We start from the raw sequence: 25,463 nt of genomic DNA, 5'->3' as shown, positions 1-25,463 counted from the left end.
AAAAATGACAGTACACCTGCAGTCCTCCCCAATTTACTAATATATTTCCTGTTTCAGTTCTTTACCATTTTCAAATTTCTACTTGCTGTCAGTGAATGGGAACATTCCTGCTTACATCCAGAGGCCGATAACCTTTCCTGGCCTTCTATTTCTCACAGTCAATATATACATTTATATCCAGCCTAGACATTACTCTGTCAGCTAAATACATCAGCACAAGCTTCTCTCCTGTACTGATGGTTTGTTCCAATGTATCAGTGCAGGTAAAACGTAATCAGTCTGGAATCCAGGCCGTTTGCTTTGTGGAGGATTTTTACATTGGATACAGTTGTAACAACCCCCCCTGCTGTGAGAAATATTAAAACAGGACAGGCTTTCAGCCTCTGGATGCAAAGAACAACGTTACCTTTCGACAGCAAGCAGAGATCTTAAAAACGGCGAGAAATGTGTCAATCATTATGGATTACAGATGAGCGAATGTGATGTGGTGTCCCTAACGCGGAGGATGCTCCCCCTGCTGCTTGGTTGACATGATCAGACATCTCAAGCCTGCTACGGGTAGCGGCGCAAGCGGAGGCTCTACCTCCCTGACTGGAGCAGCGACTGTTCATGCTACCTTAAAGTATAACAGCGCACGCTCAGTCAAGAAGGCAGAGGCTCTGTTCTTGCGCCATTAGCGGAGAAGTCTGGCCTCGTCAATCAAGTGTCAGAGGGAATGTCCTTAGCTTTGTTTTGGGGACATCTCATCACTGGTGCAAAACTCTGCTTGATGAGACTAATCTTCATAGGATGCGAGAGCTTTCTCTCGGACTCCCCTGCAACTGGGTGGGAGGTTGGAGATGTATGCCATACATAAAATCATGTACGGAGTATTACCGTGACTTGCGGCTGCACCTCAGAACACACACATACACTATGTACACAGCCACATATGACAAAGTCTTCATATAAAATCAACACTTAAATAAATATATAGGAGGCAGTGAACGGTGCCTCGGGCCCCAGCACCCCATTACAGAACCTCATTTATAAAGTTACCCTAAGAACCTATACAAATCACACCCCACCCCCGAAGGGCGTTGTACACCCAAAACCATTAGCTACCCCCACTTGGGTCATCCTCCTCAAACAGATTCCAATATTTAAAGTTTTCTGGGAAAGCTGAGTGACAATTAGGCACTAGCAGATAGTCAGGACCCTAGTAAAGCTTTCGCAGAATCCTGAATGGCCAATCTGTTTAGGAATACATCATCTGTTTCAATATGGCTGCCTAACAAGGCGCTAATGGCCATTCAGGACCGTAGAAAACCCACAACAGCAAAACTACTGGCTGTCACCCAACTTTTCCAGGTATAACTTAATGGCTTTTTTATCCATTCAAAGACGGATACTTGCATGATTATTTTTTTTTTAGGGAGAGGGGGCATCAACACCCCCAATCAATGTGCTGAGATCATTGATCCCTTCACCAGAGACCACTACTTATTTATGTAGGGGGAGCGGGGATCTAACAGGTGGAGGGGGCTACCTCAGCTCGTTGAACAGCTGTCCCCAGTATGAACTGTCAGTGCCTGCACAATTGTCCTCCTCCAGCCCACTAAAACTAACGTCCAACAAGATCTTACTGAGGCTTTCGTCCTTAGTGTCCAGCACCAGCCCCTCCAACAGGGAGCGATTAGTGGAGCCCCCTACTTGCAGCTCCTTGGAACAGCCTCTGTGTTTGCGAGCTCCAGTAGGAGTCTCCAGTGTTTCCAACTGAGAGGAAAGAGGAGGGGAAGTGCCCATTAGATCTGGGGGGGAACCAAAATAAGGCAGATCTTTAAAAGGAGTCTCCCAAAAACTGAGGGTCCCATAACTGTCCTTGAAAGGGGTAAGGGCAGGTCCCCGTGGTATTCGGACTGGGCTGAATTCTGACAGGGGATCTCTGGTGAGTGGGGATTCAGATTCCCACAGCTGGAGGCAAGAAACTTCGCTCATTGGTTTGCTTGGCGTGGATGAAGCAGGGGGCTTCGTCAACCTCTCCTTAACAGGGGTCTTGAAAGAGTAGCCCTCGTCTTGAGTAAGTTCAGATGGCGCCTCCTGAGGTTTTGTGTCCTGCAGGATAGATATATCCGTGTCCAAACCCGAATCAGAAAAACTGGTGTCAGGGAGAACCAGTTCTGGCTCCTGAGATCTGGGGGTCACCAGCTGCTGCTTCCTCCTTGAACCACTTATGCGCTGGCACTGAGAAAGAAGGGATGGCAGCATTTTTGGAGAGCCCAGTTCCGTCTTATCAGGTGGTGCCGGGATCGGCAGGGAGGGCTGCTCCGACTCCAGTAGAACCTGTCATCAAAACCAGACATTCATCACTTGTTAACCATTTCAATATTGTTACTAGCTGTAATAAAATAAATATATATATTTCCAAAAAAATAAGGCAGCACTCCAAATTAGGGATCGACCGATTATCGGTTTTACCGATATTATCGGCCGATATTCAGTATTTTGACCGTTATCTGTATCGGCATCTATTTTGCCGATATACCGATAACGTATTGGGAACACAGAACGCGCTGCTCTCAGCGCTCTCCGTGTTCCCTCAGCAGCACAGGGGAGAAGGAAGCAGGACAAGAGAAGGGGCGGGGCTGTGGCCGCTGCGCCACCAATGAAGATAAGCCTTTCATTCATTCATATACAGGAGGCGGGAGCTGGCTGCAGAATCACATCGCCGGCTCCCAACCTCTATGAGCAATAGCTGCGATCTGCGGTAGTTAACCCCTCAGGTGCCGCGGATCGCAGCTACCGCTCATAGAGGTCGGGAGCCGGCTATGTGATTCTGCAGCCAGCTCCCGCCTCCTGTATATGAATAAAATGAGAGATTTCTCTTCATTGGTGGCGCAGTGCGCCCCCCCAGTTTTAATCATTGGTGGCAGTGGCCACAGGATCCCCTCTCCCCTGCTCATCCGATCGGAGCCAGGACGCTATTGAAGCCCTGGCTGCCATGGTAAGCTCCATGCTGCTGTGTGCACAAAGCACAGAGCAGCAGGGACAGTGTGAGCTCCTATTCACCCTGATCTATCAGGGTGAATAGGACAAGGGTTCTAGTCCCTAAGGGGGCTAAAAGTTAGTAAAAAAAAAAAAAAAAAAACACACCCCAAAATATTAAGTATAAATGAAAGAAAGATTAAAAAAATAAAATAAAAAAAAATACACGTTAACAATAAACATTTCGGCCTGAAAGTTCACAAATTATCAGTATCGGCCCTAAAAAAATCAATATCTGTCGATCCCTACTCCAAATCAGGGTGAAAGGTGATGACCCAATTTATTCCCAGGCTAAAGTGGGTCATCACCTTTCACCCCGATTTGGAGTGATGCCTTATTTTTTCGGAAATATTACATAGTAGAATGGTTGCATACCATCCCTGAGGATTTGCACCCGATTTTTTTCTAACTGTGCTGCTGTTTTTTTGTATATATATATATTTAAACAAAGTGACTGAAAACACTTCTTGCAGTGAGTATGTTATGTAACCAGAAAATATGCTCATTTTATCTTAATATAATTCATTGCTACTCAAAAGCGGGCAGTGTATGAAGAGAGCTTTGAGTCTATATTAAAGGGGTTATTGAAGACTAAACTTAGACCTTCTAAGAGTGGCTAAACCCACAGTGGGGTTCATACTTACCTGGTCCTCGCTGCTGGATTCTGTCTACATTGCCCCATGGATGTCTCTACAGATCCCTGCTCGTCTTGTTTGTTGCAGAGGTCACGAGATATTGTATATGTCATGAGGGTTCTGTGGCTAACAGTGGTATGCTGGTATTGTGTGGCTGACACATGGTGGGTTGCGCTCTCCCACTGCACCCCCCACCACTAATCACCAGGTGGAGAATGGAATGGGTATAGCAGTAGAATTTTTTATTAGCAGAAGTCTGCAAAGGGTTTATATATTCCTACCACATCTCAGTTGGAGTTCCTGAGAGGCTGTGAACAGGTGAGCCATTTGCACCAGTTCACATGCGGCGCTGGACGGCGGCCGTCTCTGCTTCTGTGCCGTGCTGGTGGAGTGATGGGACCCGGGGCCCATGTGGCCTCACTGTACAGTGGGGCCGCTGTGCGGCTGCTGGATCCCATTGCCTGCTGGAGCGGTGTGGAGGCGTGTCGGTCGCCGCACGGCTCTGCGCCATGGTTAGAGTAGGTTCCCACTTAAACAAGAGGCATCCTTGTCGCGGTAAGTGGGCCTATGCGCTTTGATCAAACTGTATACTAATTGCCTCTTTATAGTGCACAGCAAATGATTGATAGCATCGCTGTATAGCCATGTTTTATCATAAGAAATGCTGATAATTGAAAACAGTTGTATATCAGAAGCATAGGTATGAGGATGTGCGATTTAGAGATTCTCTCTACATATCCATAGCAGTAGAATGCCCCTGACAGTAGTTATCCCCCTTACTGTCCCAAGACAGTAGAATGCTCCCTTAGTGCCCCCATAGAGAAGTTATTCCCCCTTTGTGCCAACACACAGCAGTTATGTTTCCCCTTCCACAGTAGTTATACTTCCTTAAGCCTTAAAGGAATCAGTGATTTTCCATTTTTTACTCCCTGCCTTCCCGGAACCATAACTTTTTAAAATTTTACGTTCACATAGACTTAAGAGCTTATTTTTGTGAGACAGGTTGTACTTTCTAATGTCTCCATTTAATATTGCATAGGATGTAGTGGGAAGCTGAAGAAAAACAAGTGGGGTGAACTTGGACCCACCCACACACCAATTGCGCTATAGTTTCATGGGTTTCGTTTTGTATGGTGTTCCCCGAGTGGTAAGACTGACCTGTTACCTTCATTCTCCGGGTCAGTATGATTACAATAATACCACATTTATATGGTTAATTTTGTGTGTTTTAATAACCAGGTTAATTTTAGTTTTAGTAAAAATCTGGAATTTTTTTCTTTGCATCGCCATATTCTGACCTCCCCTAGATCTCTTAATATTTACATCTACGGAGCTGTGTCTACTCTCCAGCTCAGCAGGCGTGAAGATGTCACTGCATTGCGCCTATTACTGGGGAGTGCACAGGCCGTTGAATGTAGCAGAGCGCGGATGGTTCTCTGGCTCACCATTGCATTTAACCGTATGTGTGTCCTCAGGATGCAGATACAGTTGAAATCATGACATACCCTCAGCCATCCTGGGGCTGCAGGATTGCTGTCGGAATCCAGGATGGCTGTGAGTTATGTACTTTCATGTGGAAGGGGGCGGGCTAAAGGTCCTTGCATCTCAGAACCTACTGCCCGTGTGCATCCCGGACCTTTTCACTTGAATGGGTCCGCAATCCGGGAGATGTGGTGCGGAACGGAGGCACGGATCGGAAGCACTACGGAGTGCTTCTGTGGGTTTTCTGTCCGTGCCCCTGCACCGCAAAAAAGTAATGCATGCTCTACATTTTTGCAGTGTGGACCGTCGGATGCGGATCCCATTCAAGTGAATGAGTCCGCGATTCACATGCGGCTGCCCCACAGTCGGTGCCCGTGCATTGCGGACAGCAATTTGTGGTCCACCGCATGGGCCCGGCCAGCACACAGTCGTGTGCATGAGCCCTTACTGTGTTCGGTGTTCAAATCTGTTTTTATCTGCACATGAACAGTACACACAGCACATTACTTGCAGATCCAATATCACTGCATTGCCAGGTTTTTCTTGAGTGCATAAATGGCATTTTTTTTATTTTTTTTTATGTGCGATATTTTCATGCTGCCTTTTTCCACGTGTGCTTTTCTCACAGAACCGTATGTGTAGTCCACATTGTCACAGAACCGTATGTGTAGTCCACATTGTTTACTTCACAAAGGTCTTGCCTGAAAACAATTGTAGCAAACTCTCAGCTGTGAGAAATATTAGGACAAGGGTGAAAACAGTTTCCAGCATTTTCAGATTTCAAGCTGTTTTGCAATGCTGTGTCCAGGAGACATACCAGAATGTCTGCACCATCAACATGAGACCAAAAGAATTTTACTTTAATGGAGAAGCTCAGGATTTATTCCCCAGATTTGGGGTAGGGGCTCTCATTTTTAACTGTAGGTGGAGCTACCCCATGGAGATCACAGGTCAGTCTTCTAAAGGGTCCTTTACTATGGCATATGCGTACACTGCAAACTTCTCTGTATTCCATATGAACAAAGGAAAGAAGTTGTCAGACTAACCTTATTTCGATTTTCTGAGGAGGTGACTAGAAGCCTGGACATGTGGCTAATGTTCTTGGACTTTGTACAAGCTTTTGATACTGTCCCTCAGACATTTACTAAGTAAAATAAGGTCTATAGGCGTAGAAAGTCTAGTTCGTAATTGGATTGAAAACTGGGTGAAGGACTGTGTCCAGAGAGTTGGGGTCAATGATTCCTATTCTGAATGATCCCTGGTTACATGTGGTGTACCCCAAGGTTCAGTGCTGGGTCCCCCATTATATAACTTATTTATTAATGATATCAAGAATGAGATTAGTAGCACTGTCTCTATTATTTCAGATGACACCAAGCTATGTAGTACTGTGCAGTCTATGGAAGATGTCCATAAACTACAAGCTGACTTGGACTGTGAATAAATATAACACTATGCATTTTGGGTACAAATAATTTATTATATATAGTAAATGTGGGTGGGGGGGGGAGAAATCACTTGTTGAAAAGTATTTCGATGAACTTGTAGTCTGCTGCTTGTAATGTATTAAAGGGGTTGTCCGAGTTCAGAGCTGAACCCGGACATACCCTTAATTTTCACCCAGGCAGCACCCCTGAGGCTAGCATGATGCGCTCTCTTGCCCTGCGCTAGATCGCACAGGGCACTGGCTCTTTTGTTTATCATAACACACTGCCGGGCGAAAACTTCCGCCCGGCAGTGTGTTCGGTGACATCACTGGCTCTGATGGGCGGGCTTTAGCGCTGCCATAGCCGTTTTACTAAATCCCGCCCATCAGTGCCGGTGAACTGCTCCGATGCTCAAGTCAGGGGATGCTGCTGGGGTAAAAATTGATGTATGTCCAGGTTCAGCTCTGAACCCGGACAACCCCTTTAAATGAGGCATAAACTCGTGAGACACGGATGTAATATTACCAATTTAAAAAGCTTTGGTGCAGCCTCATGTGGAATATGCAGTTCATTTCTGGGCACTAGTCCATAGGAAGAATGCCCTGGAACTGGAAAAAGTACAAAGGATGGCAACCAAACTGATAAGGGGCACGGAGGATCTTAGTTATGAACAATATTAAAAGAATTACATGTATTTAGTCTTGAGAGGAAAAGCTGTTCCATGTAAAATCCCAACAAAAGACAAGGGGCACTGCCTCCATCTGGAGAAGTTCAGTCTTCAGAAGCGTCAAGGCTTCTTCAGCATAAGAACTGTGAATCTGTGGAATAGTCTACCCTAGGACATGGTCACAGCAGGAACAGTTGGTGGTTTTAAGAGGGCTTAAATGAATTCTTAAAATTATATAACATTAAAGTGACTTAACTTCGGCATTTGATTATACAACTGGAAAACCATTTTTAAAACGGGTATCTGAAGTCAGCTTTGGTACTGACTGGTACCGCGGTACAGAAGCTGTCTTGGGAACCAAGTTTTAAAATGGTTTTCAAGTTGAAAAATCAAATCCCGAATTTATTCGCTGGACTTTGGCGATAACAAATTTCCCTTGCCGGAGCCCATACATTTTAATGCTGTATGGATAAGGATATCAGTACACCATTAAAAGGAAGTTTTGAGCAAAGCGACTTTAGATCTAGGATATGAATCTTGCTTCGCTCATCCCTAGTTTTGATTATAACTATGACTTTCTTTTGTCTGTATGCTAAACAGCTGCAGTGACATCACCATTTTTATTTATATGGGTTAAATGACGGAGAAAAAAAAAAAAAAAAAACATATCTAAAGAAGGAAATCTGAAAGTCTTTCCCAAGATTCAAACCTGGGATCTTTACATGCAAGACTGATTAATTACCACTAACTATATAGCATTACCACATGGAGAAGAAAATCTTTTCTATGCTTAGAAAGCTAACACATTACTGAGGTCTTTATACTCATATTGTGCCTTGAAAAAAGCAGTAACCTGTATATAAGCTTTCTAAGCATACCTCAATGTGGTAAGGCTACAGTAATTAGTGTACATGCTAGGACAGAGCTCTGCCTTCAGCATGCGGATGTCTAGCCCTGTCAATTAAGGGGAGGGGGAGACTGCAGAGCACAGGGGACGTTACAAAGCAGTGCTCTAAGAATTCAACCCGTTCCCTAGTGCACCAAACAGATCATTTGCATATGGATAAAAATGCTGATATCGCTGCAGCTGTTTAGTATACTTACAAAAGAAAGGTATAGTTATAATCAGCATGATGAGCCCTACCAGTATGCCTGGTTTAATACAGTTGATCATGCTGACAGAGCCTATTTAATTCTTATGTAAATGTGCAGAATTCGGGTTTCCCCATTCCTCTCATCTTCATCCCCATCCCTTGGTTGACCTTGATGGACATAGGTCTTATTTCAACAATACTAACCTTGGGGGCAATCTTGACCCGTTTACTGCTGTGAGGTCCATCAGACGCTCCTGGATCTGGACTAAATGTCTCCACTGGAGAGAACATCAGGGACTGCGTAAGAGGAAACTGTACGGGAATCAGATAGGAGTCTACCCTCGGCAAGAGAGGTTTCATCTTCCGCTCTGGAGCTTGGAAAAGCAGAGGCAGGTTCTCAGGTGAGTCTCAATTTACAGTATGAGCTGTTCACAAGGAGCTGTGCAGAATAAAGATGTCAACTCACCCTTGGTGCTACTCGGGACACTTGGCATAGTCTTACTCGGCTCCGGTATCAGCCTTCTTTGCTGCTGATAAAAAATAAATAAAATACAAGATCAAGTCCACCCAATATACACCCAGGTCAAAGCCCATAACTACTACCACTATTATGTATATAACCCTGATGAATCATTGTATAATCAAAGTTCTACTACTTTCATACATTTCGGGTATGAATGCCAAACTTTTTTCATGAGATCTTTAATTTACAGGAAACTGGAAGAGTCCTTTAGCAGGGAGGGAGATCTATGCCATGGAAACTCACACAGGCCTCATACAGAAAGATAAAAGAATAAAAATTCTTACTGGTTCATTGCACGCAGAGGACGTGGAGCTGGAGGCCTGACAAGTGAAGGGACAGAAAATAATAATTAATAGACATTTGGTCCTGAATCATAGGCTAGGCTGTACTTGTGCAATATGTTACTTTGTCAACAGCTGTGTTACACTCCAGAGCTGTATTCATAATATATCAGAGTTCAAGGTTTGAATCTCCAAGCACTTCCTGCTTGTTCATGGCATGCTTTGGTAATGTACATTCTGGAAAGTGTCTTTACATCAGGCCCAGTAGAGGAAATATTGTGGTACAGGAGCTCAGCTAAACTTTTAGAGGGGCAACAACCTGCAGAATTGTCAGTGCAGCTCTGGAGTGTAAGAGGCACCCACACAGCCGCATGTATTTTGTGGTCCTCAAACTTCAATGGGTCCATGAACCACATTTTTAGCCAAGTATAGGACACCTTGATCTGTGTGCTTTCCACAAGGGATAGAAAAGGTCTCATTCGAGGCCACAAATGCAGACGATGGACCCATTAAAGAGAATAGGTTCACAAAATAAAATAAAAAACAGATGCAACACACACACACACACATCATCGTTATTTTGTGGATCCATGTTTTGCAGACCGCAAAATACATACGGCCATGTGAATACCACCTTAGGAACGGAATGCACTCTGGTGGACTCCATTCCAGTTTGTTCGGTTTTGCCCCAATTGACAATGAATGGGGACAAAACTGAAGCGTTTTTCCTCAGGTTGAGATCCTCTGCCGGATCTCAAAACCAGAAGGGAAAACACAGATGTTAAAGTAGCCTGGTACAGGACAGGATATAACTCAGGATAAGTAATTTATGCACACAGTGAATCCACCAGAATAGTGAGTACAGCTCTGGAGTAGAATACAGGACGTAACTCAGGATCAGTACAGGATAAGTAATATATGTAAACAGTTATTGCACCAGCAGAATAGCGAGTGCAGCACTGGATTAGGACAGAACTTAAGCCAGGATTAGTACAGGTCAAAAAGTAAGTGCCATTTTTTTTTTTGTAACAGGGTTGTCAGCGTTTGTAATATTGATGACCTATCCTCAATGATCTTCAAGATAGGTCATTATCCACCTCAGCTCCCCTAGCTTAAACCCCCTTAATGACCAGACCACTTTTTACAATTCTGCACTACACTACTTTCACGGTTTATTGCTCGGTCATACAACTTACCACCCAAATGAATTTTACCTCCTTTTCTTCTCACTAATAGAGCTTTCATTTGTTGGTATTTCATTGCTGCTGACATTTTTAAATTTTTTTGTTATTAATCGAAATTGTTGCAAAATTTTTTGGGATTTTCTGTACTCGCCGTAAAATCCTTTTCTCGTAGTAGGCATTGGGGGACACAGCACCATGGGTATATGCCCAGCTGCCACTAGGAGGCTGACACTAGAAACAAAAAAAAAAAGTGTTGACTCCTCCCAGGTGGGCTATACCCCTCTGCAAGAGCCGAGAGATATCAGTCGGTACAAGAGCAGTAGGAACGGCACACCAGAACCAAAAGGAAAAAAACCAGAGCCAACAAGTCTTCAACTGGGGGACCCCGACAACTCCGGGGCCTCAAACAAGAAGAAACTCAAGGGTGGGATCTGTGTCCCCCAATGCCTACTACGAAAAAAGGATTTTACAGTGAGTACAAAAAAAATCTAATTTTCTCGTGCATGGCATTGGGGGACACAGCACCATGGGACGTCCCAAAGCAGTCCCCGAGGGAGGGAAGAAGGAAGCGCCATGCCGCTGTCTAAAGCACAGCTGCTTGCAGAACTTTCCGCCCTAGACTGGCGTCGGCAGAAGCCAGGGAATGAATGTGGTAAAACTTTGAGAAAGTGTGAACTGACGCCCAGGTGGCGGCCCGGCAAACCTGGGAAGCAGATGCCTGATGACGCACCGCCCAGGAAGCCCCAACTGCCCTAGTAGAATGCACGGTCAACCTGGAAGGGGGAGCACGGCCCTTCGCAACATAGGCCCTCCTTGGCGGCCGACCGAACCCAGCGAGAAATGATGGCCTTGGAAGCAGGCAACCCCTTACGAGGGCCCTCAGGGACCACAAAAAGAGAATCCGAACGACGGAAGGGCTCCGTGATACGAAGATACAGCGAAGAGCCCGAACCACATCCAGGCAATGGAGAGATTTCTCCCCAGGGTGAGAAGGGTTAAGGCAGGAGGAAGGAAGGACAATTTCCTCATTAATATGAAAAGAGGAGACCACCTTCGGGAGAAAGGAGGGGACTGGGCGCAAAACCACCTTGTCCTGATGGAACACCAGGAAGGGCGAACGGCAAGAAAGCGCCGCAAGTTCGGAGACCTGGCGGATGGAGGTAACGGCCATCAGAAAGGCAGCCTTATACAAACAAACGACAGAGAAATCTCTGCCAAAGGCTCGAAGGGCGAAGACTGAAAAGCGCTGAGAACGAGATTCAGGGCCCACGGCTCCACCGGAAAGCGAAAAGGAGGGGCTCAGCGAGCAACACCCTGGAGAAAAGTCCTGACCTGAGCCCGCGAGGCCACAGGACGTTGGAAGAGGACCGAGAGGGCGGAAATCTGCCCCCTGAGAGAAGCTAAGCGAAGGCCCTTCTCAAAGCCAGCCTGAAGGAAGGCCAGGATGTTAGGGATGGAGAAACAGAGGGCGAAATAAGCTCTCCAGGTCCGGTAGTAAATGCGGGCCGACTGGGGCTTACGAGCGTGCAGCATCGTCTGGATGACCGAGTCCAAGAGGCCGCGGGCCTTCAGGACCACGGTCTCAACAGCCACGCCATCAAACGAAGCTAAAGTAAATTCGGGTGGAGGGCCCTGAGAAAGGAGATCGTGACGCAGAGGAAGTCGCCATGGAACGTCGGCGAGCAGAAACACCAGATCTGCGTACCACGCCCTGTGGGGCCAATCCGGAGCCACCAGGATTGCCGGAACTCGGGCTGCCTTGAGGCGCTTGAGCACTCGGGGCAGAAGAGGAATGGGGGGGAAAAAGATACAGAACTGAGACCAGGGCAGAACTAGGGTGTCGACCGCGAGAGCCTGAGGGTCCCTGGACCGCGCTACATAGCACGGGAGCCTGCAATTGAGGCGAGACGCGAAGAGATCCACGTCCGGAGTCCCCCAACGGTGACAAAGTTGTAGGAACACTTCGAGGGAAGAGACCATTCGCCCGGGTCGACGAGCTGACGACTGAGGAAGTCTGCCGCCCAATTGTCGACCCCGGGGAGGTGTATGGCGGAAAGGACGGGAACGGGATTCTCCGCCCACCGCAGGATACGAGAGGCCTCCTGTAGGGCCATCAGGATCCTGCTGCCCCCCTGGTGGTTCAGATAGGCTACGGCGGTGGAGTTGTCCGTCTGAACTCGGATCGGGAGACCGCGGAGACGTGGGGTCCAGTGAGATAGGGCTAGGAAGATCGCTCGGAGTTCGAGAACATTGATCTGCAGGGAGGACTCCTGAGCAGACCAAAGACCCTGTACGGTGAGGGACTCGAAGACCGTCCCCCAACCCGAGAGGCTGGCATCCGTGGTGACCACTCCCCAGCTGGGGGGGGGGAAGGAAGGACCGATCCAGGGACACCGTTCGAGGATCCAGCCACCAGGAGAGATCCAGGCGAAGCTCAGGAGGGAGACGGATCTGGAGATCGAGCCCTGTCGGGGACTTGTTCCACCTGGATAGGATGAACAGCTGAAGGTCCCGGGAGTGGAATTGGGAATGGCCTCGAATGAGGCCACCATCCTCCCCAGGACGCGCATGCACGGTGTTCCATCAGGACAAGGTGGTTTTGCGCCCAGTCCCCTCCTTTCTCCCGAAGGTGGTCTCCTCTTTTCATATTAATGAGGAAATTGTCCTTCCTTCCTTCTGCCTTAACCCTTCTCACCCTGGGGAGAAATCTCTCCATTGCCTGGATGTGGTTCGGGCTCTTCGCCTGTATCTTCGTCTCACGGAGCCCTTCCGTCGTTCGGATTCTCTTTTTGTGGTCCCTGAGGGCCCTCGTAAGGGGTTGCCTGCTTCCAAGGCCATCATTTCTCGCTGGGTTCGGTCGGCCGCCAAGGAGGCCTATGTTGCGAAGGGCCGTGCTCCCCCTTCCAGGTTGAACGTGCATTCTACTAGGGCAGTTGGGGCTTCCTGGGCGGTGCGTCATCAAGTGCGACCCCCCTGGCGCGGAGAAGGGCCACGAGGGGCGCTAGCACCTTGGTGAAAACCCTCGGGGCAGAGGCCAGGCCGAAGGGCAGTGCGACGAATTGAAAATGAGAAGAACCTACCGCGAAGCGAAGGAACTTTTGATGGGAGAGGGCAATGGGGACGTGAAGATAGGCGTCCTGAATGTCGATGGACGAAAGGAACTCGTCCGCCTCCAAGGAGGCGATCACCCACCGGAGGGATTCCATGCGGAAGTGACGGACGCGGACGAAATGATTGAGCGCCTTCAGGTCCAGAATTGGACGGAGCGAACCGTCCTTCTTGGGAACCGAGAACAGATTGGAGTAGAAGCCCAGAAAACGTAAACGGAACAATGACCCAGAGAGCACGAAGGGAACGAATGGCCCGAAAAAACTCGTCTGCTCTGACGGGGGACGACGTCAGGAAGAACCGTCCCGACGGAAAATTCGATCTTGTATCCGGAGGAGGCCACCTCCAGAACCCAGGCGTTCTCCACACTTGCTTGCCAGATATCCTGAAAGGCGAGCAGGCGCGCCCCCCCCCCCCCCCCCCCACCTCGACCGGGGCAGAGTCATGCGGAAGGTGGTTTAGTGGACTGGGGGCGAGCAGGTTTGGGCTTGGCATGCCATGAGGGCTTGGCCTTAAAGAGGACCTTTCACCGATTATTACTCTATGAACTAACTATACAGACATGTAGAGCGGCGCCCGGGGATCTCACTGCACTTACTATTATCCCCGGGCGCCGCTCCGTTCTCCTGCTATGCCCTCCGGTATCTTCGCTCTATCGCAGAGCTCACAGCCTGGGAGAAAAGAACCTCCCAGGCTGTGAGCTCTGCGCTGCGATTGGCCAGCGCTAGAGCAGAACAAAGGCAGACTCCGCCTACCATAACTTAGTGACTGGAATCTCCGCCTACTATAACTTAGTGAGCGGAGATACCGGAGGGCATAGCGGGAGAACGGAGCGGCGCCCGGGGATAATAGTAAGTGCAGTGAGATCCCCGGGCGCCGTTCTACATGTCTGTATAGTTAGTTCATAGTGTAATAATCGGTGAAAGGTCCTCTTTAAAAGGAAGGTCTGGTAGACTTCTTGACAGATCGGGCAGGAGGGGCCCAAAAGGAACGAAAGGGCTGCGCACGAGAGGAAGAACCAGGAAAACGACGGCGGCGAGACTGATTCTGGGGAAGAAGAGAACTCTTGCCACCAGTGGCCTCAGAGATGAGCTCCTCCAAACGTTTACCGAAAAGCTTCCCACTGAGGAAAGGAAGGGAAATTAATGCCTTCTTGGAGGCGGAATCCGCCGCCCAAGAGCGAAGCCAGATGGTGCGGCGGATGGCCACAGAGTTAGCGGCCGCACGACCGGAGCGGCGGGCCGACTCCATAGAGGCATCGCAAAGGAACTTGGATGCCAGGTAAATTTGAGACGCAAGCGCTGCCAGCTCCCCTTGGGCGGATTCTGGAGGTAAGGCCCGAACAAGCTGTTTTGCCCAGATGGGTAGCCAAGGCCTTGGATACCCAAGAGGCGGCAAACGCAGGGCGGATGGCGGCACCTGCTGCCACAAAAACGGACTTGGCCAAAGAGTCGACCCGTTTGTCAGCGGGATCCAACAAGGAAGCAACGTCAGCCAGAGGAAGTGTAGTTGCCTTCGCAAGGCGGGCAACCCGAGAGTCTACCTGAGGAGGAACCGTCCATAGGTTGACGGATTCCTCAGAAAAAGGATAAGGGACATCCGATGCCTTGGTAAGGTGTGCATCATCCGATGCCTTAGTTAGAAGTGCATCAAGATCCTCGTGATTCGGGAACACCATAGTGGACGGTCTAGAACGGCGGAAGGACACAGACTCCTGGGAAGAGGAGGAAGGGTCGTCCTGTATATGGAGCGCGTCCCGTACGGCTCTGATAAGATCCTGGATGGCCACAGACATCGCCGAGCCCCGCTCAGATTCAGAATCGGAGGAGTCTCCAGGAGCGGCTGAAGAGGAGATCTTGCAAGACTCAGACCTAACCGGGGAGTGATCCGGGGTATTTGAGGAGGAGTGGGATCCGGCCAAGACAGTACGAGGTCGCTTGCGGGATCTCGTGCCAGAACGAGAACGTACATCCCCAGCGGGAGAATCCCTGCTAGAGGCTGCAGCAATCTGCGCAGGCAGACGGTCCAGGGACTGCGCCAGGGATTGTGAGAGGCTGGCCAGGTTTCCTATGGCTTGGGGACAGGGTAGCAGCCCATTCCGGAAAAACCGACACAGAGGGACCTGCAGGGGGGGGGCCTGGGCAGCCCTGGGGTTGAGGCACTGAGCGCAGAGGGGATTAGACTGACCGCATGGAAACTTCCTACTACACAGGGAGCAGGCATAGTGGGTTGAAATGGCGGAAGGGGGAGTGGGGTCCCGACCAGAGGAAGACATGATGGCAGGGAGAGCCTATAAGGAAAAAGAAAGTCAGCCGGCAAAGGCTGCCTACCGGACCCAATGGTGCTGTGTCCCGGACAGCAGGAGTTAAAAGTAGGATGAGCGAGAGCACAGCAGCTTGCAGCAAGATGGCGACCGATCACCTCAGGAGAAGGAAGGAAGGAGCCGGCCGGGAAAGAACTCCCCTTCAGAAGCCCGCCGCCCACAAGGGGAGGGAGAGGAAATAAAGGCCCGGGAAGCCAGGAATAATAACCTTACAGCCGGCAGGGAAGCCCGCGACTGCTGCGACGTCCGGAGGCCCGACAGGGCGGGGTGAAGAGAGCCGCATCCCGCAGAGGGGGCAGAACGGCCGAAAGAAACAAAGGGAAACCGGAGGGTTTTTCTGCAGGAGAGAATGAGTTTAAAAACCCAGACCGACGCGATACACATACATACAAAGCGCCTCCCAGATGCGGTGACTCCACCGACATGCCAGGAAGGAACCGGAGACCAGTTCCAAGTAAAAGTATCCCCTGCCAGCAGACCGCTCCGCAAGAACGGAGCGCAATAGACGAGACCCGGAAGAGACTGCCGTGACCTTAAAGGGGCGGTAGTCAGGAAAAAAGCCTGGGCCAGAAGCAGGAGCCCTTAGTACTAACATGGCCGCCAGGTGGAGTGGAGAAGTGCCAGAGGCACATGGAAGAGGTGGGTGGAAGGGAAGGGGAACAGGGGCCCTGCAATGGATCCAACTTACCTTCAGACGTCTTCAGGCGCAGCAATAACCACCCCCTCGGCGGACTCAACATGGGAACCATGGGTCCACCGGAATTCTACTGCGGAAGCAGTTTCAAGTGGGGACTGGGTGGCTGCCAGGTACCCGAGTACGGGCACGCAGGGGGACAACTAAAGTGGAACACGATGGAGCCACCCCTGCAGCAGGTCGAAACCTGCAAGGGAGAAAAAATAAAAATAAAAAAAAATCTATTTTAGCAGGATGACCTGCGAAAATAAAATATCATGTCATGTCTGCCTCCTAACGGACACTAGAACTAGACTGATATCTCTCGGCTCTTGCAGAGGAGTATAGCGCACCTGGGAGGAGCCAACACTTTTTTTGTTTCTAGTGTCAGACTCCTAGTGGTAGTGTAGTGGTGTTTGGTGCTACTTACAGAGCTGCCTGTGTCCTCTGGTGGTCGCTCCAAGCAAAAGGGACCACCAGAGGACCAGGTAGCAGGTATATTAGACGCTGTTTTGTTAACAGCGTCTAATATACCTTTTTGGGGTTAAAAAAAAAAAATAAATAAATAAAAAAATAAAAAAATCGCATCTACAGCCTGCCAGCGAATGATCGCCGCTGGCAGGCTGTAGATCCACTCGTTTACCTTGCGATCCTGTGAATGTGCACTCCTGTGTGCGCGCGTTCACAGTAAATCTCGTGTCTCGCGAGATGACGCGCCGGCGCGTCAAGGAGGAACAAATCGACCGCCTCCGGAACGCAATCCTGCGTTAGGCGATCCGGAGGCGGTTAAAGGGAACCTGTCATCAACTTGGCTGACCACACTCAGAGCAGTATAAATTAGTGACAGAGATGCTAATTTTAGCTGTGTATCACTCATGAGCTAAAAGTAAGTGGTTGCTGAAAACCAGCATCATAATCATTGCAGCCCAGGCCTCGAAAAGAGTCACGGCCACCTGAGAAGAGTCCTGGTTATTCATAATCTCCTGCTCTCTCACCCATCTGCTGATGGTTGGCAGTTCTCTGCTAGAGAGAAAACTAGGTAGAAGACTGTCAGTCAGCAGGTGGGCGGGAGAGCAGGAAGTCATGAATAACCATGACTCTTCTCAGGTGGCCGGACTCTTTCCCAGGCCCAGTCTGCAATGATTGTGATGTTTGTTCTCGGCAACCACTTACTTTTAACTTATAAATGACAGACCGCTGAAATCAACTCACCTGTCTCTACTTTATTCTGTCGTTAGTATGGGCAGCATAAAGTTGATGACAGGTTCCCTTTAATATCAGATCGGCGGAGCCATCAGCTGTTTGAAGAGAAAGCAGCACTTGTGCGAGTGCTGCCTTCTCTATTCTGTTTACCTGCTCGCCATTGACATTGCAGCACCAAATTAAATTAGGACCCCGCCGTTCCTATATATATATTTATTTTCACACGAGGCAGTGAGAGCAGGGCAGGGAGGAACGTCTTCATTATTCAGTACTGCGCTGAACAGTGGACCGGTAGCTCACTGTCAAAAGTCAACTTCAGGGTCAGTTTTTTTTTTACTCCAACAGAATATCGAGGACAGCTCTGGAGTGTAACAAAGAGTAACTCAGTTAATGGCAGATAGACAATGGCATCTGTCGGGTGCCATTTGTACCCGGCATCTGCTGGATCCAGGGCTTTAATTCTTTTTCGCTTTTCTGTTTTTAAACCAGAACAAAAAAGCAAGGATAATGAGAGCTAAGAATAACTTATGCTATTCCAGGAAAGATGGAAGCCATATATACACATACCTTGTATACCTGATCAAGGGTGAGGCAGCGGTTGGCATGGGGATGTATGGTCCAATAGGAAATCTTGTTGTTGCTAGAGGTCTCACGCACAAACATGTCATGCAAGGAGAGATTATGTCTGATGGAATTCTATGGAGGAACAATATCCAGAGATGATCGGCGGATACTAACATTGACTCTCCATCTTTATGTATTATTCCTGTCTGAGTACAATACCTTCCAACCAGGCTTTGCTTCGTGTTTAAAGTAAGGAAAGTGATCCTCGATCCACGTGTAGATGTCTTTCAGGGTCATTCTCTTGGAAGTCGTACTGTTAATGGCAAACTGGATCAAAGCCATGTAGGAGTATGGAGGACGCTCAAAGGCACTGACCTGCCACAGCTGAGAGGCTGCGGGTGCTCTGTGTTCTTCCTCCACCTGAGAGTGCAGAAAAGAGTAACCAAGGGTCAGATAACACATTTCTAAATGAAGAAAATAGGAACACCTGACAAGGAAAGGTTCCCTTCAGATGCTCGATCAATTGTGATTGCACCGGGTAATGAAATATTATGCAGATTTGTAGACGTTACAATTATAGAACGTGGCGCGCGCACAATACGATGCACACCATGTTCTCATCAGTGGCCGTACGTGGAAGAGGAGGGAGAGCTTCCCTCCCTTCCCACTGTGATGTGTCCGACCACTGCCACCAGTCAAAATGCAGAGTGGGCTGATGAAAGGGGCGTCAGGGAGGGAGGAGAATGGCGGTAGGGTTGCATCATAGGGATATGCCATTCCTCATCACACAGAGGATGCTGGATCTCCGGGTCACTGAACACTATGCTCCAGGACATGTCTCTGCCCATCTCAGGACAAACCTCGCCAGAGTCCTTTCAGGAGTTGAGGAATAGGAATGGGCCATCCCCTTTGCCTGCCTGTTCTCTTCTTACAGTGCACTAGAGAGCAGCTTTGTCAGGGGATGGTGGGAGGTGTAGTTTCCAATTATACAGAGCCACAGCCGCAGATCACTGATTATGCATTGTATATCAGGAAGAATGGTAGCAATAGTAGTAGTTACAGAGGAAATAGTATAGAGTCTCCTGTCAGGAAGGTAGGAGAATGGTGCGAGTGGATGACCTGCACAGCAGCACAGAGGAACATTGAGATAAAGCGGTTTTCTGAGACTTTTAGTCATCAGTAACTGATCGGTGGGGGTCCGACAACCCAGCTGATCAGCTATTTGAGAAGACACCTGCACTCGCACTTCACTCTCATTAACCTCAATGTTGCCATTATGTAATACAGTTACAAGAAAAAGTATGTAAACCCTTTGGAATGATATGGATTTCTGCACAAATTGGTCCTAAAATGTGATCTGATCTTCATCTAAGTCACAACAATAGACAATCACAGTCTGCTTAAACTAATAACACACAAAGAATTAAATGTTACCATGTTTTTATTGAACACACCATGTAAACATTCACAGTGCAGGTGGAAAAAGTATGTGAACCCCTAGACTAATGACATCTTCAAGGAGCTAATTGGAGTCCAATCAATGAGATGAGATTGGTGGTGTTGGTTACAGCTGCCCTGCCCTATAAAAAAAACACACCAGTTCTGGGTTTGCTTTTCACAAGAAGCATTGCCTGATGTGAATGATGCCACGTACAAAAGAGCTCTCAGAAGACCTACAATTAAGAATTGTTGACTTGCATAAGGCTGGAAAGGGTTATAAAAGTATCTCCAAAAGCCTTGATGTTCATCAGTCCACGGCAAGACAAATTGTCTATAAATGGAGAAAGTTCAGCATTGTTGCTACTCTCCCTTGGAGTGGCCGTCCTGTAAAGATGACTGCAAGAGCACAGTGGAGACTGCTCAATGAGGCGAAGAAGAATCCTAGAGTGTCAGCTAAAGACTTACAAAAGTCTCTGGCATATGCTAACATGCCTGGTAGCGAATCTACGATACTTAAAACACTAAACAAGAATGGATTTCATGGGAGGATACCACAGAGGAAGCCACTGCTGTCAAAAAAAAACATTGCTACACGTTTACAGTTTGCACAAGAGCACGTGGATGTTCCACAGCAGTACTGGCAAAATATTCTGTGGACAGATGAAACCAAAGTTGAGTTGTTTGGAAGAAACACACAACACCATGTGTGAAAAAAAAAAAAAGGAGGCACAGCACACCAACATCAAAACCTCATCCCAACTGTGAAGTATGGTGTGGAGGCATCATGGTTTGGGGCTGCTTTGCTGCGTCAGGGCCTGGACAGATTGCTATCAAAGGAAAAATTAATTCCCAAGTTTATCAAGACATTTTGCAGGAGAACTTAAGGCCATCTGTCCATCAGCTGAGCTCAACAGAAGATGGGTGTTGCAACAGGACAACGACCCAAAGCATAGAAGTAAATCAACAACAGAATGGCTTAAACAGAAGAAAATACGCCTTCTGGAGTGGCCCAGTCAGAGTCCTGACCTCAACCCGATTGAGATGCTGTGGCATGACCTCAAGAAAGCGATTCACACCAGACATCCCAAGAATATTGCTGAACTGAAACAGTTCTGTAAAGAGGAATGGTCAAGAATTACTCCTGACCGTTGTGCTCGTCTGATCTACAACTACAGGAAACGTTTGGTTGAAGTTATTGCTGCCAAAGGAGGTTCAACCAGTTATTAAATCCAAGGGTTCACATACTTTTTCCACCTGCACTGTGAATGTTTACATGGTGTGCTCAATAAAAACATGGTAACATTTAATTCTTTGTGTGTTATTAGTTTAAGCAGACTGTGATTGTCTATTGTTGTGACTTAGATGAAGATCAGATCACATTTTATGACCAATTTGTGCAGAAATCCATATCATTCCAAAGGGTTCACATACTTTTTCTTGCAACTGTGTATATATCAGAATCTGAGTCACCTTGTGTTACTTCTTTAGTACCTCCAAGTGGTATGACAGTAAGTGACCCCATCAAGTACCACTTCATATAATGTGCAACATAAGGTTAATGCGAGGTACATGAGGAGAATAGTTACTGTTAATATGAGTAACATGGAGGTCCAAATTGATGAAACCTTGTGCCTCACATTAATACTAACTCCATCATGTACCTCACGCATTAACCCCATGTGGTCCATTATGTCAGGAAGTACTTAATGGGGTTACTGTTAATGTGAGGCAATTAGTTTTAATCAATTTAGACTTCTTGGCGCCTCACATTAACAGCAAATGACCCCATTAAGTACCTCCTCACATTATGGGCAATCGATACACATTAACCTATGTTTCTCAGGAACATGGGGTTAATGTGTTGGTATCGAATTGGAATCAAGTATCACAATTCTTTACTTGGTATTAAAATCAAACTTAAAATTCTGGCATTGTGACTACTATCAATGCTGAGCCAGTGGCCACTAAGTCCACTAAATACACCAACCTGTCAGAGCTGGTAAAAAGCCCCAGAAATACCTTCATAAAAAGGCTTCTGAATTTTGTTCAGTTTTGCGCGCTCATGAATACAAAGACCTACGACTACTCCCATTTGGAGAATAACCTGTAAGGACTCCATCCCAGGGGTGCAGTTCTCCTTCTCTGCAAATTCCACTTTGACATCACATGGTCCCAGTCCATCAGAGCTCATGTTCCCCAGCCAGTGTATGTTGGTAAGGCTTCCATCCAGTTCCTGTCCTTCCTTAGGAATGGCTGAGTAAACATGAAGTCAAAATTATCCAATGTTCGAAAAACCATGCGAAAATAACAAGTTTTACTAGATTCAATCTGCTCATCTCCTGCTCTAGAACATGGTGCTTTCAGCTAGCGCTGCATTTTGTGGTGACAGATCTTCTTTAAATGGTAATTCCCATCTCTGTCTCTCATGACTGCGATGGGAAGAACCACAGTAAGCACCTGGGGTAGGTGAAATGGAAATGGCCTAGCGGCCGACGTGCCATAGTTTCCGTAACTCCTGAGTTTGCGTAGCTCCGATTCACTACTATGGGAGGTACAGAAACATCAGAGCTGGCTTGCTGTGGCTATTTCCATCTCAGCCATGAAAGTCTGAGTTGGAAATATCCCTTTATGCAATCTAAACACAGCTCCCATTTTATAGTGGCCTTCAGGCTGATAACTGCCCCCCACAATGATACATTCTGACAAAAACTGCAGCCTTATTAATAGGACAGGTTTTGAAAACCTATGTAAACGAGAAGGCTTCCATTTGCTGGCAGCAAGCAGAGATATTAAAAACTGTAAGGCCTCTTTCACACGGGCGAGTATTCCGCGCGGATGCGATGCGGGAGGTGAACGCATTGCACCCGCACTGAATACCGACCCATTCATTTCTATGGGGCTGTTCACATGAGCGGTGATTTTCACGCATCACTTGTGCGTTGCGTGAAAATCGCAGCATGCTCCTCTTTGTGCGTTTTTCACGTAACACAGGCCCCATAGAAATGAATGGGGTTGCGTGAAAATCGCAAGCATCCGCAAGCAAGTGCGGATGCGGTGCAATTTTCACGCACGGTTGCTAGGTGACGATCGGGATGGAGACCCGATCATTATTATTTTCCCTTATAACATGGTTATAAGGGAAAATAATAGCATTCTGAATACAGAATCGCTGGAGGGGTTAAAAAATAAATAAATAATTATTTAACTCACCTTAGTCCACTTGATCGCGTAGCCCGGCATCTCCTTCTGTCTTCATCTGATCTATGTGCAGCAATAGAACCTGTGGTGATGTCACTCCGGTCATCACATGATCTTTTACCATGGTGATGGATCATGTGATGACCGGAATGACGTCACCAAAGGTCCTGTTGCTGCACAGAGATCAGATGAAGACAGAAGGAGATGCCGGGCTATGCGATCAAGTGGACTAAGGTGAGTTAAATTATTTTTTTTAACCCCTCCAGCAATGTTTTAGTATGCATTCTGTATTCAGAATGCTATTTTCCCTTATAACCATGTTATAAGGGAAAATAATACAATCTACAGAACACCGATCCCAAGCCTGAACTTCTGTGAAGAAGTTTGGGTACCAAACGCGCGATTTTTCTCACGCGAGTGCAAAACGCATTACAATGTTTTGCACTCGCGCAGAAAAATCGCAGGTGTTACCGTAACGCACCCGCACATTTTCCCGCAACGCCTGTCTGAAAGGGGACTAAGAATTTGAAATGCAAAGACCATTAGAAATGTGCAGAAATGTTGATTTTAGAATGATTATTTCGACCAGTGACGTATTTACCTTGCTTCTCTTCCTCTGGTGACTGATGAGATGAGGCTGAGGCCTCCAGCTGTATGGTCTCGATTTCCTCTGCGGCCTTGCTTTGGAGTCCAAGTTTCTCAACTTGGGAGTGGAAGGAGCTGCTCCCAGTGATGAGGATAAACTTGTTGGGGCCACCGCTCTCCTTTCCCCGTACAGTCAGAGCTTGAATGATACTTTCTACATCAGAATCTGGGGGGATAACTACCAACTGAGTATCAGGGATGGTTGGGTGACCCATGACCTTAACACCACAGAGACTGGGGGAATCTGCAGGAGAGGCTGCATTTCCTACACTGGTGCTTTGGTTTGGACAGACCAAATTTTCAGGAAACCGGTTGAATTCGGTGGTTACTGATTTTGGCAGGATTGATTCATTGTGGCCCAGATCCTGCTTCTGACTTTCTACAGTGTCAGTCATGGCGGTCTGTCTCTGTTCAGGAGTCCTAGTGCTGCGGAGGTCATCTTGATTCGGAAGGTTCAACCTACGTCTTCTCAATATAAGTGGCCTTCGGGGACTTGATCTCATGATGCCGTGGCAGAGGTGGTAGCCATTGGAAAAACAGTTCCTTAAAGAGGAGGGTGATAAGTCAGAGAAAATGTAGAACCAGCTGGAACAATACTGCATTAAAGGGGTTGTCTCGTCTATCCGAGCAATGCCCCCATTGCTTTGAACGGAGTGGGCCAAAGTGGTGGCTGGAGGAGCCTGGACCAGCCGCCACCACCAAGCGCTCTCCCTATGGAAGTGAATAGGAGCAGTACCAATATGCCTTAGGGTTCTTTCACACTTGAGGCAGAGCGATCCAGCAAACAGTTCCATCGCCGGAACTGCCTGCCGGATCCGGCAATCTGCATGCAAACGGAATTGTGGACGGAGATAATACCGCAGCATGCTGCGGTATTTCCTCTGTCATCAGTGACTGAACTGAAGACATCCTGAATGGATTTCTCTCCATTCAGAATGCATGGGGATATGCCTGATCAGTTCTTTTCCGGTATCGAGCCCCTAGAACGGAACTCAGCGCCGGAAAAGAAAAACGCCAGTGTGAAAGGAGCCTTAGACTTTTCCTGCCCTTCATCAGCGCAGGACGTGCTATGAACGGCGCAGGCAGCGCACTGAATGTAGGCAGGCTATTATAGCTAGTGATAAAGTACATGCAGTTTGGGCACTCAGTCTCTAAAGGGTTCACTATCACTGGAATAGGAGGCAGAAAAAAGATGCATAAGAAAAAAAACAAAAAAACGCACTGATTTTTTTTAACTGTTTTTCTAAATCAGCAGTGTGAACTGGTCCTGAAAGACTTCTCACACTTGAGGTTTTGCTACAATCCTGATACATTGTACCGAACGATCAGGGCAGGAGACAGGTCTACGTTTCGCACACAGCTAGCTAGGAAGCAATTGAAAAAAAATAAAAATAACGTCACTGTTGATCTAAAGGAGAATGTTCCCAGTCGCTGACAGCAAGCAGAGGCCCTGAGCTGTCAATTGAAACATCAATTGTGGGTTAAAAACTGCAAAATATGAAACAACCAACTGCACATTGTGAGAAGACAGCTTGTCCATAGGGCAGATTGGAGAGCACTGCACACAGATTAGGCATTGTCCATCTGTATATACAATACATACATGTCCCCATGACCGCTAAGCTACAGAACCATAAGAACAACCACAAGTCGCAGCATGCCCCGGGCCGGAGAGTGGACAGCAAGGCATGCTGGGACTTATCCTGCCAAAGATGGAGCTGGAGGACACAGGGCTAGGCCTATTATATATGGCGGCACAGCCGAGCAAACCCCCATACCAGTCACGAAGCATGCCAGCCTATAGCGCCCTCCAACCACCCTACATATCCCACACGGTACCGGTGCGCGGGCCTCTATATACAGCTCCGGCTCTCCATTGCTCCCCTCTGTCGGCTCCTACTGCAGTTTGAATTTGCGCGCTTTGCGGTAACGTCGCGTCACATGACCCATTCCGACCAATGCTGTTGGGCTCCGAACGACGTCAGCATCGTT

At 47.8% G+C, this 25,463-nt stretch overlaps 1 protein-coding gene across 2 annotated transcripts; it reads right to left on the bottom strand.

Moving 5' to 3' along the window:
* Window positions 1–1,345: 1,345 nt before the first annotated feature.
* Window positions 1,346–25,388, bottom strand: FOXM1 (forkhead box M1). 2 transcript variants are annotated; one of them, XM_040436196.1, is made up of 9 exons: window positions 25,311–25,388; window positions 23,428–24,014; window positions 21,733–21,881; window positions 18,408–18,608; window positions 18,192–18,320; window positions 9,137–9,172; window positions 8,796–8,859; window positions 8,534–8,703; window positions 1,346–2,322 (listed from the first exon to the last, which is right to left on the bottom strand). In XM_040436196.1, the coding sequence occupies exons 2-9, from the start codon at window positions 23,972–23,974 to the stop codon at window positions 1,525–1,527; spliced, it is 2,094 nt and encodes a 697-aa protein (XP_040292130.1). In that variant the 5' UTR covers window positions 23,975–24,014; window positions 25,311–25,388; the 3' UTR covers window positions 1,346–1,524. The 2 variants fall into 2 exon arrangements, with proteins under 2 accessions (XP_040292130.1, XP_040292140.1); XM_040436206.1 differs by having other exon boundaries at window positions 8,796–8,856.
* Window positions 25,389–25,463: the final 75 nt, after the last annotated feature.

Source organism: Bufo bufo, chromosome 1 (genome assembly GCF_905171765.1).
Source record: "Bufo bufo chromosome 1, aBufBuf1.1, whole genome shotgun sequence".
NCBI lineage: Eukaryota > Metazoa > Chordata > Amphibia > Anura > Bufonidae > Bufo > Bufo bufo.
This window is presented reverse-complemented; position numbering and strand designations above follow the sequence as displayed.

Bases quoted from the DNA above. Each gene is read 5' to 3' on its own strand.
- FOXM1 (XM_040436196.1), bottom strand. From the start codon at position 23,974: ATGAGATCAAGTCCCCGAAGGCCACTTATATTGAGAAGACGTAGGTTG. The intron at 18,609-21,732 runs GTTATTCTCCAA...CTGCACTCTCAG, and splicing joins CTGGGATGGAGTCCTTACAG to GTGGAGGAAGAACACAGAGC. The intron at 8,704-8,795 runs GTGAGTTGACAT...TGCTTTTCCAAG, and splicing joins TGTCCCGAGTAGCACCAAGG to CTCCAGAGCGGAAGATGAAA.